At 47.5% G+C, this 14,298-nt stretch overlaps 1 protein-coding gene and 1 long non-coding RNA gene across 2 annotated transcripts in view; one reads left to right on the top strand and one right to left on the bottom strand.

Annotated features, from left to right (window-relative positions):
* Positions 1–14,298, top strand: part of LOC309840623 (beta-galactosidase-1-like protein 2) — a 47,657-nt gene that overhangs the window by 23,375 nt on the left and 9,984 nt on the right. Inside the window, exons 7-11 of the mRNA XM_082682846.1 lie at positions 2,509–2,590; positions 8,599–8,669; positions 11,793–11,877; positions 13,479–13,616; positions 14,196–14,276. Coding sequence (XP_082538972.1) covers positions 2,509–2,590; positions 8,599–8,669; positions 11,793–11,877; positions 13,479–13,616; positions 14,196–14,276 — 457 coding nt within the window. The remainder of the gene's footprint in view (positions 1–2,508; positions 2,591–8,598; positions 8,670–11,792; positions 11,878–13,478; positions 13,617–14,195; positions 14,277–14,298) is intronic.
* LOC309840625 lies at positions 118–5,329 on the bottom strand. Its single transcript, XR_014298716.1, has 2 exons — positions 5,282–5,329; positions 118–4,744 (listed from the first exon to the last, which is right to left on the bottom strand). It is a non-coding gene; the product is annotated as an uncharacterized lncRNA (long non-coding RNA).

Below are 14,298 nucleotides of genomic sequence, written 5' to 3' on the forward strand. Positions count from 1 at the left end.
TCCTTCCTCTGAAATGTGATGTTGGTCTAATTCTTTTCTCATATTAATACTACATTTCCTAGCACCATTTATTAATTTTCTAGCACCTTTCACCTAGCATATTTTACATATGGTGAATCCTTTCACTGTACTTTTATTTCAGTGGTGTCATCACTTTTATCACCATTTATCAATTGAGTCTAATTGTGGGTTGTAGTACATATATGGTATCACAGTGGCTGAAAATAAAGGGATGGGTTTCATTGAGTGTGATGACAAGTGAAGTCTCTCTGCAGAGGCTGCTCTCATTCTAGCATCTAATGCAAGGGTTCCCAGCTTCATGTGAACATTAAACATCACTTTAAACATGTGAACATCACTTTAAAAATCCCTGTGCCCAGGCCATGTACTGTACCAATTAAATAAGAATCTCTGGGTTCTTATTCCAATGTGTGGGTTATTTTGAGAACCACTGATTTAATGTGTGGCAGATCAGGGTAGGGCAGGGCTAGATGACACTTAAAACAGCAGGGATATACTCTGCTCTGGGTTCTATCCATTTGTAGCTAAGGCCTTGAGCAAATGCCTTAATTTTTCTAAACCTCCATTTTCTCTTCTTTGAAGTGGGACTAATGAGAGAATTTGCCTCTCTGAATTGTGCATGTGTTTGAGATCACTTGGCTCAGGACTATTCTAGCGATATAGTAAGTAGTCAGTAAATAAGACTTTGATAGATTATTGGCAGTGGTTTTATAGTACTTAGAAGGGCGGGCCATGGTGTGGGCTGAGGAAATGGTTAAGTGGCCTTAGGGAATCCACCTAATTAAAGCTGCTTTAGCTTTGGCCCTTGATGTCAGCATCTCTTCTGCTGTCATAGGCAGATTGATTTTCCATTTGGAAATTACTTCAGTCCCTGCACACAGGCTCAAGTGCTCCAGCTTATAGGCTCTCATGTAGTCTTGCCCCCTTCTTATCACCTGCAGAAAGCCCTGTCTCTAGGGAGCAAGCCTGTCTCCAGGAAGAGGCATTCCCAAAGTTGGGAAGGGGAGCTCCAGAATTAGCTTCCATTCTGATAGTTAAGCCCAACTGCAGCCTATTTAGATCACACTTCCAACTTCCTCTTTGCCTTTGAATTAACTAGAGAGATCTCAGCCAGGCCTCAGGATAGGAGGGCTTCTCCCACTGTAACTCCTTGGACTGTCTCTCAAATGCTGGGGTTTCTCCAGAAGGTGTTTACTGAGTCCTGAGCTGTAGAGAAGGAGAGCTCTGCTGATGGGTGGAGAGGAGAGTGCAATCCTTCAGGGGCTTCTCCGGTTCAACTTCCTTGGTGTCTGGGGAAGGTATCCACATGTGAGACAGGTGGATAAAGAGAAGCTGCAGCTTCTGTCATCCTCTGTCATCCTGAGCTTTTGGGAGGATCCCCTCCTAGAGCTGCCATGCAGCTTTTCCTGGATATTGCAGATATACAGACACCATCAGCATAGGATGACCTTGGGTCAAACACCTGACCTTTTTGAGCCTTAGCTTCATCATGTGCTCAGTGGAGTCAAGAATGCCTTTCTCTAAGGCTGCTCTGGGAATGAAGTGAGATTACAGACACAAGACCCCTAACTCTGTTTGACAGTTCACTGGTGCTCAGGAAATAGTAATTACCCCTTATGGAATGCAGTCAATAAATTAATGCCTTTGAAAAGTCAAGTGTAAATAGTACAGCTGTAAAAGAAGGTTACACCCTCCCAACCAACACGAGGCTGTATGTGTAAAGTAGGAACTGAGGCAAAGCCTGTTATATATTGGCAAATGACTGGGTTGGGAGTTGTGAGATGCTGAGTCCAGATTTTAATAAAAATCTCACCCTGCTTAACGAATTGAACTTCTGCAGCTTCTGTTGTTTCTGTCTGTACAGTTATTGTGAAGAGTGAATAGGACAGTCTATGTAAAGTATTTAGCAGAAGGCCTGCCATGATTGTAAGTGGTTCATAAATGTAGCAGTTACTCTGAGTAGTAAAATGGTTACTGCCTTTCAGCGCAGTGTGTGCTCCTTCTACTTCTTCATTTGATTGACAACTTTCGAGGAGATCTTCCTGTTCTCCTGGGCACATGCAGCATGTCTTGGGCATGTGACTGTGTTGAACAGAGCCCACCCTGGCCCGGTGTGGGGGAGGGATGGGCTGCTTCTTTCTGATGTGGGGTAGCTGGAGGGTCAGGAGGTCCTGACCTGCTCATGGACCCCCTGCAAGCTGGCCTCTGCATAGGCCTGTCTAGGAACGGCACATTAGTCAAAACTGGCCCCTCACCAGATCTGTGGCAGCCAAGGGATGCCAGAGTCTGATAGCCCTGACCCTGCCTCAGCTGGACTTCAGCTGATAGGAGCTTTGTTGAACATGTTGAACATAAACAGGATAGGTTTCTGTCTACATTCTGTGGTGAAGTAAATACTTTATTTTGAAACTTTCCTTCTTTCTTTTCTAACTCTCCCTTCCCAACTCTGAGGAACGACATGTTGACTTGTTTTCTTTTCCCCCACAGGCCTTGGAGGACCGAGGTATTGTGGAGTTGCTCTTGACTTCAGACAACAAGGATGGCCTGCAAAAGGGAGTCATGGATGGAGGTGCCTGCCTGGAAGCTGTGCGGTGGGAGGGTGGGAAGCAGTACCCTGGCCTCACTCTGTATTCTTCTCCAAATGGCCTGGGCCACCAGTGGAGTTTCCCTGATGTCTGAGCTTCTCCCATTTGCATGGCATCAGGCCCGAAGCTCTGGGCCTCAGAGGGTTGGAGGATCTGTGGCAGACGGATCTCTGGTCTCCCACTTCTGCTGAGCACTCTCTCAGGACACTAATAGTGCTCTGCAAACTCCAAGATGGGAATGGTAAGTTGGTCATTCTAAAGGAAGGTCTTTTTGAAAGTCCGCAGAGAAGGCAGAGCAGATGAATCAGGATGGGGTGTCCTGTTAGGGTGGCTTAGTCAAACCCTGCCAAAATCATGGAGATGGCTGACCACTGTCCAGGGGGTATGTAGCCCCTGTGGTTTTGGCAGCTGGCTGGGCAATAAGTATACAGTAGTACAGGGTATCTGTTCCCCTTACTCTGAGTCTCTTCCTGTTACTGTAGAGGCACTGGCCCAGCTTCACCCTTGTGCACTAAGCCCCTTGTCTCTGAGCTACTCAAGGACATTGCTCCAGCAACTCCTGCTTTTGCCCTAGGTCATCAGATTTTTCTCTATCTATTGGGTCATTCCCATCAGCATATAAACATGTTGTTATTTCTCTCTTCTAAAACAACTCTTGACTCATTTCCCTATCCAGAGGCTGCTGAGTTTCTCTGCTCTCCTTTCAAGAGATCTCTCCATGCCCATGCTCATTGGCTGCCCCAGTCTGTTCCCTTTCCATCTCTCTTAAACCGTGGGCATCATGTAACCATCCTTGCCATTTCACTGCCGCTGTTCTTTTCAGGGTTGCCAGGGACTTCCATGTTTCAAATTTAAATGCTTGTCCTTGTCGCCTCTGACCTCTCTGATTTTGTCAGCAACCATCAGTCTCTTTCCCTTGAAGTGTTTTCCTTCCTTGGTGTCTGAGACCCAATTTCTTGGTTTTTCTCTGACCTCACAGGCTGTTCCCACCTGATATCTCCCACCGGTCACTTCTCTGTCCCTGAGTTCTGATATTTAAATTCTTTACCTCTTACTCGTTGGAATGAATGTTCATCCTTTCTTTACTTTCACCACCCTGGTGATATGATCTAGGTGTCTTTAATCTGACATGTGTACTGTTGAGTGTAAGATGCATGTCACCATGAGCGACCTTCCTGAACTCCTGCCTCACGTGTACATCTGCCTATTGCATACAGCACCCCAGAAAGTCTGCTGGTATCGTGGAACCTGCCGGGAACTGAACTGTCTCCCTCCCAGAGCATGCCCCACTTTCAGTCTTTTTCTCAGTAAATTGCAATTCCATTTCCCCCAGTTGCCCAGGCCCTAAATTTTGTAGGCACTCTCAAGCCTCTGCTTGTGTATGCGTGACGCACAGCTAATCCTTTTTATCTTTAGTTTTATCTTCAAATTTATCCAGATCCAAGTAAGTTTTACCACTTCTGCTATAACCATCATTTTCATGTGCATTGTTGCAACAGCACTGAACTGATCTTTCTTCACTGTTGACACCTGCATAACTTTTTCTCAACATGACAGCATTTGCAAATGTCATTTGGATCCCCTTAGGCCTCTCCTTAACTGAAGGTTTACCTTGCCTTCCTCAGACTGAAGCACAAGTTATGAGAAAGTCCTCAAAGGCCCTCCTTTGGCCTTTGACCTCTGTGACCTGTCTAGGTGTCTCCTGGTCCCCTTCTTATCTGTTTCTGGAACATACTGGACACCCCCAGTCTTCCTGCAGAGCTATTTATGGCTGTTCCCTATCCTCCCACTTTTCTGCCTGGTCACCTCGTAGTGAGGCTTCCCCTGAGCACCCATTTGAAATACAGCTGCTTCTGGAGCTCACCCAGCCCCTCGGCCCTGCTTTCTTTTTGCCTTCTAATATTCTAGATAGTTTCTTTGTTTTATTTACCTGTTTACGGCCGTAAGTTCCGCTAGGGCCTGGATTCCCTCTTGTTTGGCTGTGCCCCTGTGCCTGGACATGATTCATGTTCGTAAAGACCGTGGTGGTGGAAGGGCCTCCTATCAGCTGCCTGATGCTTCCTGGGGGCTCCCACCAGCTTACTCCATGGCCCAACGCCGCTGCGCTTCCGGTTCCTTCGGCGTCGCCCTCCCCTCTACTAGACTGAACAGATAGGGCCTTTCATCTCTGCAGCCCTAGGCCAGCGCCGGCCTGCGGGGGGCACTCAGGGTGTGACTTGGATGAACCCGCAAGAGAAGTCAGTCCCTTTCCCCAAACCCACTGGGTTTCTCAAGGACCAGCAGCGATTCCCGCCACTTCCACGCGATGGCACTGTCCCCTTCTGGCCGCTTCGAAAGCCTCCGCCGGCCCAGTCCTTCAGGGGGGTCTGGGAGGGACTGCGGCCAGAGCCGGCAGGCAAGACTCTTATGGAGGCTGCAGCACAGGTTTAGCGCGCGTCAGCATGGTCCTGAGCAAGGCCTCCGGGGCCTGGAGGGAGTCAGCGAGGCGGGCCGCGGGACTCCAGGCCCTCCTCCAAGGCCCGCCCTCGCTGTGTCCTACTCCCCGCTCCCGCCCCCCACCCGCTTCCCCACTGCCCCACCCCTCTCCCCCCCACGCCTCCCCGCCTCCCCGTCCCCCACCTCTCCGCCTCCACACCCCTCCCTTACCGCCCCCCATCCATCTCCTCGCCTCCTACGGGTCTCCTCGCCTCCGCGCCTCCCCGCCTCTGTCCTCTCGGTGCCGCCTCCCTCCACCCCTCCATGCCGCGCCTCCGCCCCTGCCTTGTCTGTCTCCCTGCCTCCGCCTCTCGGTGCCGCCTCCCTCCCCGACGCCCCGCCCCGCTTGCCCCTTCATCTCCTTACCCTCCTCTACCCCCGCGTCGGCGCCCCCGTATTGCCCTTCCCTCCCGGTGCCCTGCACCTCTGCCCTGACCTCCTGAGCTCTGCCTGCTGTCGGCAGAACTTTACTCAATTACTTAAAAACGTAATTAAAGTAAAGTGTAAAGATACCAGAAATGCTGCCGCCGCCGCTGCCGCCGCCTCCTCCCTCTCCCCCTCCCCCTCCTCCTACTTCCCCTCCACCCCCCCCCCCCCCCCCCGCCCCGCCGCGACCCTGGCTTGTGCCTTCTGGCTATTCTGACCCGGTACTGCGGTGCGGGCGGTGCGGTATGGGCGGTGCGAGTGGTGTTCGGGGCAGTATTTGTGAAGTGACTCGCTTTCGGTGGGGCTAGTTTTCACTTTCGGTGTTATTTATCCTGACACATGTTAACACAGCTGACACATGTTACATTAATTTTAGGTGTTCCCTACACCTTCTCTTTAAAACAAACCCTTTAGGGCGCCTGGGTGGTTCAGTGGATTAAGCCGCTGCCTTCAGCTCAGGTCATGGTCTCAGGGTCCTGGGATCAAGTCCCACAACGGGCTCTCTGCTCAGCAGGAAGCCTGCTTCTCTCTCTCTCTGCCTACTTGTGATCTCTCTCTAATAAATAAATCTTTTTAAAAATAAAATAAACCCTTTACCAAAGATTTCCCAAACTCCTGTCACACGTGTTCCAAATACTGTATATATCGGATTCTGTGTCAAGTCCGGTGGGTCTGAGACCCCACCACCCCCTGACCTGATGGAAGTCCACTAACTGGCTTCACCCAAGGGAGGCTGAGCTCTGTCTGGGTCTCCTGCCCCATCCCTTCTCTGCACTATGCCCAGATTTTCTAGCACCCGTAGTCACTGCTGAAGTACAAGGACATTCTGGTTCCTGATCCTTTCATATGTTGTTGTTGTTGGTGGTGGTGGTGGTGGTGTGTGTGTGTGTTTCCTTCCCATTCTAGAAAATAACAGGATTTTCTCTTTATCCTCGGTATCCTGGTATTTCACAATGATGTTCTTTGGTATGGGATTTTTTTTTTCTTCTGTGGAACTTTTGTGCGTTATTTGAATTGACACAGTTCTGGTACTTGTCAGTGGGATATTCAGTTAGTGCATTATTTTGGTATGCTTTCCTTTCTTTTTTCTATCTTTTGATCACTCCTGTTATTTGTAGATTAGACTGTCGTATCTATTCTCTAAGTTGCTTATCTTTTTGATGTATCTCTGCCCTTTAGTTCCACTTTTTGGGCGACTTCCTCAAGTTCTTTCATGTAATCCTTCTCTTATTTCCTGGGTCTTGTTTTCTTGAATATATTTCTTTTCTCATGGCATACTTTTTAAATGGATACTATCTTTCTTACTTTGCTTAGAGGATATTTTAATTTATATATATATATTTATATATATAGTTCTGCTGGACAGAACTATAAATATATATATATGTTATATATTTATAACATATATATATTATATATATATATAAGACTGCTCAGTCTTCCATGTTAGGGGATTTTCTCAATTGTTTGGCTCTTGACTGAGCAGTTTAAAGAGGAGGCACTAAATGGCCAGTTGGAAGCTGAGTGCCAGAAGGGGCTGGGAAGGTGTGCTTCCCAGTGGGGTGATTGGGCTGGGGTGTGCTCTTTCCAGGAGGGAAGGCCAAATGTTGGGGGTTGGAGATACTGTCTTTAGCTCTATTAAGTGTTTGCAGAGACAAATCCTTTGGTCTGTTGCTATAGATATTCTGGGAGCCAGCAGAAGATATGGACAGGAATACTTTGGCTGATATGGCCCTTACTGATCCGTAGCACATCCCTTATTTCACACTTTGCTGTGCCAATCCCAACCTGGAGACACCTGGGCTCAGCTTTCCCAGAGAATGTGGTCCCCTGGGGTAGGGCTCCAGTGGGGAAGAGGTTTGAGGAGTGTGTGAAGCAGGGGAGGGAAGTGTGCTCCTGGCTGCACAGTCCCTGGGATGTGAGACAAGGACTGCAGCTGGAGGTGGGGAGCTGGTTGAAGCTTCTTCCACTCTCCTGGGCCATTCGCTGACCCACTGCTCTTTGCAGCCTCCTGAGATTTTCTTGAAACTTCCTCTCTGCTTTGTCTCCTCTCTAGATATTGTTCTTTATGGCCTTCCACCTTTGGATTCCTTTATTTTTATATTAGTGAGGATTCAGGAAGACTAGGAATAGATGCCAAGTCGTTAGCCATGCTAATCCTGTTCACTTCTGAGATTTCTGCTTGCTTATTTTCAGACAGGCCTCCTGTCTTTGAGGTTCCTCCTTTAGGTGAGGAGGGGTCTGGATATAGGGTCTTATCCAGTGGCTTGCTGGAGGATGGTGCTATCGCGGGACAATGGGTCAGTGTCTGATGGGCCTGGGTTGCAGCCCTACTCTCTTGCTTACTAGTTGTGTGATCTTGAGGCAAGTTATTTAACCTCCTGGAGCCTCAGGTATTGTTTGTTTTTAATCACTGGTAATCAGTAGCTTATGTCCAATAGGAGAGTATCAGGGTAGCCAGCTTGGCAGGCTTGCTCAGTCTCTTTCATGCATTCCCAGACCTGCTGGAGCTCAGGCCAAACCCAGTTCATGTGAGGCCTGCTGTCCAAGCAGACAACAGGCAGGCAAGGAGCCTCAGAAGCCAAGTTCTGCAGCTGGGGTAGGCCAAACATAGCATATCCTTCTTGGGCATATCTTTCACTGATACCATTTAAAATATAACTTTAAACTAAAAAATGGACACATTGTGGGATGGAATAGAAAATTAGCCCTCATTTAAGAAATAAAATGGGAGTATTCATTTAGGTCATTACTTTGTACTAGATGCTTGAGGTGCAAAACAAAGAACAGAATCTAGGTTCCTATGAAAGAATAATTACCAGAAATGTACCCTCTGCTTGTAAAAATTACATTAGTCAAGAACAGATGCCTAGTGAATGATTGCCCTGTAAGCTCTGTGCTGAGTGGTGGAGTTTCTGAGAGAAACAAGATGAATCTCTTGACATCTGAGGAACTAAACTCTAATTGGAGGTGGGAAACAATGCCAAGGTTAATTTATTTTGCCGGTAAGTTGGGAAAGATCTGGCTTAGTTCAGAAAGTCTCCTTGCCTTTAAGACCTGCTTTGTTTCTCTTTCTCCTTCCCATTCACAGTGCTGGCCACCATCAACTTGCAGTCACACCATGAGCTGCAGTTATTAACCAACTTTCTCTTAAGTGTGCAGGTAAGTCTGGCCCAGGGGCAGCTGTTTGCTCTGCTTGGCATGTGTGTAGAAAGTCCTAGAGCTAAGTGGAGCATCTGTCAGCACTGTACAGTGCTGTGAGGTACCTGCAACTATACCCAGGGCTCTGGGAGAGAAGGACTCTGGGCTCACTCAGATTTTCACCTCTCAGCCAACCTTCTGCACTGTGACGCTCAACCTTTGTGGCCCCTGTGTTGCCATGCCCTCAGGTAGGGAAGCGCTGTAGGAGTGTAAGTGTTCAAGGTGGTGGTGTATAGACTGATGCATGGATGTGGTTTCTTGCCTCTTGAGAAAGGGGCCCTTTTGGGAGGCCTAGGCTTGGTGTGTTCACAGAGGCTCTGGACTAGAATTCTATGGACTCCATTAGCCCAAGATATGCTCATTTGGGGATTGAGGAGAGAAGCTTTCCTGACCTATATTGTGTGTGTCTGACCTTAACCCGTAAGACCCCCCTGGGCCTAGAAAGATCATTGTCATCAGAAAGATGGGAGACCTGGGCCTTTCCAGGTCACAGGAGAGAGGAGTTTCTGAGTAGAAGGTTCACATCCTTCAGGTTGTTGGGAATTTACAGTTAAATCCTATTCTGATTGATTTCTGTTCTCTTGAGTTCACATGTCTCTCCTTAGGAGGCCAATGGGATCTGGCCATGGTAGTGGCAGCCCGTTCACAGAGCTGGGGCCCCATTTCTCACCGTGTCTTACTGAAGGGTGTGAATGCCCCAAACTGTCACCACCTATTATGTGTAGGCATTGATTCCCCAGGCCTACTGTGGAGCTGTTGGAACATGAGTGTCCCCCATAAATGCAGAGATGCTGGGGCATCTCCGTTCTACCTGTTCATTTCTTGGAGCAGAAGTAGGCCCAAAGGCACATCCATATGAAATCACGAGGGGAGTGTGAAGCTGTGGAGCATGAGGGCCACCTGTGTGTATGATGTGGCTACTACCTGAGTTTAGGAGGATAAGTGGAATGTGCAAGGACGGTGAATAGGAAGAGAAGAGACAGGTTGGGACCTGATGCCAGGCAGACTTTGTTAGGCCAGTGAAGGGAGAGACAGTTTCTCCCAGAGGGCCCAGGTCTAGCTACTTTGTCCTTTCTTTCCTTCCTCCAGTGTTGACTGAGTGCCAGCTCTGTGTGTGGAATGTGGCTAGGCCCTGTTACCTTGTGGTGACTAAGATGGCAGGTCTTTGCCCTTATGGGGATTGTGACCTACCTGGGGAGATAAACAAAAAGAAACAATTGCCCAGCAACTAATTAGGATCGTACTTGAGTGCTGTCTAAGGACACTGTGAGCAGTCTCTGCCCACTGGATAGAAATTGTCACCTCTCTGTGCTTCTCTTTCCTCTTCTGTGAAGTGGGGATGATGATAGTACCTACTCATGGGGTTGTTTGAGGATCAAATGAAGTAATATTTGGAAAGCACCCAGGAAAGCAAGGTTTCATGCTGTTTCCTTTATGGTCATCCTTAGATAGGGGCCCCACACCTATGTACCCAGGCCGGGTCATCCTGCTGACAGACAGGCTCCATTAAACGGCCTTTCTGTCCGCAGTTCAGTGCTGTCTGTTTTCGTCAAGGAAGGGGACTTCGATCAGAGTCTGCTTTGGATGATCAAACAGGACAGGCACAGCTCTGCTAAACTTCAGGATGTCCAACAGCACCCCACTGCGCCCTCCCGTGCATGTCCGGTGATGGAGATAATTAACATGAGTGTTTCTTGAGTACTTTCCAAGTGCTAGGCACCATGTGCTAAAGGGGTTATGTGCATTATTTCATGTAATTCTCCCAGGAACCAGGTCAGCTGGTTGTGTAGTTAAGGAGACAGATTTGATAACAAAAAGAGCACCCAGTAAGTGGCACGTGAGGAGGCAGAGCACAGTCTGACTGAGGCAGAACTTCAGCTCTTAACCACAACATGCAAGGCAGTGACCTGGGCCACTGGTGGGCACCCCAGTACTTGACCCTGGCACCATCAAGTCAGGGAGCCCCCTCCTAGCTGTGGAGACTATTGACATGTGGCACAGAGAATCTATTTCTCCCTTAGGGACTTAAACATTGTACAGTATATCCCCTTCTTGGGAGGTAGACAGCCACCAGCCTTGCTAAAAAAATTATTGTGACTACTTTGGCTTTTCCTCTGGCATGGTTGGTATCTCCTACTCAGCAGATAATAAATCTACCCCATGAGTCTGAACCAGATTTTGTTGCTCTGTATGTGTTGCCTTCTAAATGTCAGGCCATCACTAACGGAGAAAGTACTTGATGAATGAGGACAGCTCTCTGGTGCGGAACCTGAAACACCAGCATGTTAGTCCTTATATCTCCCTCCTGATGCTCCGGTGCTCCTGCAAACACAGCACAGTAACAGTACAGTAGAGCATGGTTCTGGAAATTGTTTCTGCATCCTTGGGGCAACCCCGCACCAAAGGCAGTATTCTGAAGTAATATTAAGGACTTAATTGTTATCAAACATCCTAGCCAAGGTACAAAGCCAGATACTGAGGCTGCAGGGCCTGTACTATGACTCACTGTGCTAAATAACTCCCTGATTTTCCTGTCCAGTTTTGTAAACTTATGTTTAAGCTAGACCTCAGAGAGGGGCACACTCTACAGCCCTCTGACTCTTCCAGCTAAAGGGAAACAGCAGCTGAGGGGTCTGTATCTCTGGGGTGCCTGTCAGAAATGGAATTATCCTGTTAGAAGATTCTCTTTCCCCAAGAGAGGATAGGCAAAGTGTGGCTTGGCCCAGAAAGCCATGTAGGAAAAGTCTCCCAGAGTACATGCTGCATTCTGATGCAGGCTTACATCCCTGTGTTCTCTTGCCAGCTCCGTATGTAACATTAAAATCACATTAAGGCCTCAGGGTCTCCTGCACCAGCTTGGGTAGTTCATTCTACTTTCTACCTGCAGTGTGGAGGCCACATGTGGAAGATAAGCTGGTGCAGATGCCTTTGGTCCTCACCTGTGCACTGCTTTTGATGGCTCTTACAGCAAGGAGTGTGTGGTCAGGGAAGATTGGGAAGGGTAGAAGGGCTGGGATTTCCCTGAAGGAAGAACTCCCCATTTGCCTCTTTTGGCCAGCTAACTTCTCATTTTGTGGTGCTCAGAGGGTTCAGCCCAAGATGGTGATGGAGTACTGGACAGGGTGGTTTGACTCGTGGGGAGGCCCACACAACATCCTGGATTCTTCTGGTGAGTGCTTTGCGGTACCTAAATCCAGCATGTGTATTGACCTATGAAATAAAAATCAGTTCCAAATAACCTGCTAATTGATGTAAATGAGCTGTAGGGTACAAGGCTCCTGGATTATCTGCATGTCATAATCAGCTGTTGATATTCCAGAGTCATGTGTCCTGACATTTGTCATGAATGGTAGGACCCTTAACACTGCTTTATCATGTTTTTATAATTAGATAAGCAGTGCACGCCTATTGCAAACATCCAGCAAATACAGAAAATATAGGAAGAATAAATAAAAAGCCCAGAGCCCAGACAAAACACATACAGTTGACTTTTGAACAATGTGGCAGGTAGCAGTGCTGACCCCCTGCACACTTGAAGTCTGGGTATAACTTTGACTCCTCCCAAACTTAACAACTAATAGCCTATTATTGATCAGAAACCTACTGATAGCATGTAATTGATTAACACATATTCTGTATGTTATCTGTGTCATATACTTATTATTATGATAAAGCCAGCTAGAGAAAAGACAGGGTTATGAAGAAGATCATAAGAAATCAAAAATACAGCACTGTACTGTAAGAAATCATGCATAAGTGGAGCCGTGCAGCTCAAACCCATGTCGTTTGAGGGTCAGCTGTATACTGTGCAGGCAGTTCTGTGTGTCTGTCTGCAGCCCTATATGCACACAGAGATATGGACACTTGCAGTCCTATCTGCTCTTTGTTACTTGCTTGTGCCCTGATGGACACAAATGAACAGCCTTCTGAGAGATTCCATCACCGTTTTAAAGAACAGAAAGAACCCTATTGTATTGGTGATTAAACCACAATTTATTTAGCCATTTTCTTATTGATGAACCTTTAGGTTGTTTCCAGTGGTTTTTGTTAATTAAATGTCATTGCAGCGACCATGCTTGAACATCCAGTTTTGCATATTAGTGCCCTAGGATAACCAATAGAATTCCCTAACCAGTGGAATGCTGCATTAATTCAATTTTGATATATATGTACTAATCTGCTCTTTCAGAAGATTACAGCAATTCTTACTATTATTAAATGAGAATACGTATTTCCCACAGATTTATCGACACTGGTTATTAAAATAATTTTTAATATTTGTCAATCTGATTGCTTGTGTGTGTGTGTGTGTGTGTGTGTGGTATGTTAATACTGTATATTTCTCTTTTGATGTTATCTTTCACATCTTTGGTTAATTCTATAATAGAGGCGGGATTGGGGAGGTGGTCAGAAATTACAGCTGCAATTAGGAGTCCAGTCTTTTGCACCTTACCAAGTGTGAGTAATTGTTGAGAAGTGTGGAGGTAGAAGGCTGCCATTGTTCAGACCATAGTCATTGGAGACTTGGCCATGGTGGAACAAACAACTATAAGGCTTCAGCTCGGGGGCTTTGGTGCTTGCTGGCCCTTTTCTCTTCATACCCTTCATCTTTTGTGATTGCAGCTCTAGTGGAAGCTGAAGGGCAGAGCTAGGGAGTTGAATTTGATGGGGTTGGGGGGAGATCAGGAAAGCTGAGACATCAACAGGACTTGTGGCTCGTCCTAAACTTTGACTCACTCTGCACATGCCCTTTCTCCCCTCCTCCTGCAGAAGTTCTAAAAACAGTGTCTGCCATCCTCGATGCTGGCTCCTCCATCAACCTCTACATGTTCCATGGAGGTACCAACTTTGGCTTCATAAATGGAGCCATGCACTTTCATGAATATAAATCTGATGTCACCAGCTACGGCAAGTATTCCCCAACACTGGCCCTTCGTGGAACACCCCACATTTGCATGTTTGGAGCTTTTTATGCAGAGTCCTTTAGGGGCAGTGTCTGGCACCTTTAATGCATTTGGTTCTACAGTGCCGGAGGAAGGGATGGTTTTGCTGAGATTATCAGTTTTAAACTTCTAGAGCAGTAGGAGGTACTGAAGCCCACTGACGTGCCTATGAGCCTTTGGAAGTCACTGGAGGAAGTGAGAGGTACAGCCAGGGTGAGGGAAGGTCCTTTGATGAAGGCAGCCTCTTCTCCCTACTCAGGCCCTTGAAATGTGTGACCTCTGAACCCTTTAGGTTGACAGTCCCCTGAAGTCAGGCAAGGTGCAGGAAATTGTGGGTCATGCCATGGCCATGGCACTGTTGGTGATATTTCATAGTGTTTAGTACTTATTGTATTTGGACTGATGGCTCACACCAAAAGTGTTGCTGCCAGATTGCTGGGGTGAGGACCCTGTTGCCGTACCCAGCTTCTCCTTTCTCTTTTTGCTGCTGTGGACACTGCTCTGTGACACAGGTGACCAGTGACAGCATTCTGGTGTCTTGCAGACTATGATGCAGTGCTGACAGAGGCTGGGGATTACACAGCCAAGTACTTCAAGCTCCGAGGTTTCTTTGGCTCTCTCTCAGGTACCTGAAGACAGAAGACTCA

The sequence above is a fragment of the Mustela nivalis genome (genome assembly GCF_964662115.1).
Source record: "Mustela nivalis genome assembly, chromosome: 9".
NCBI lineage: Eukaryota > Metazoa > Chordata > Mammalia > Carnivora > Mustelidae > Mustela > Mustela nivalis.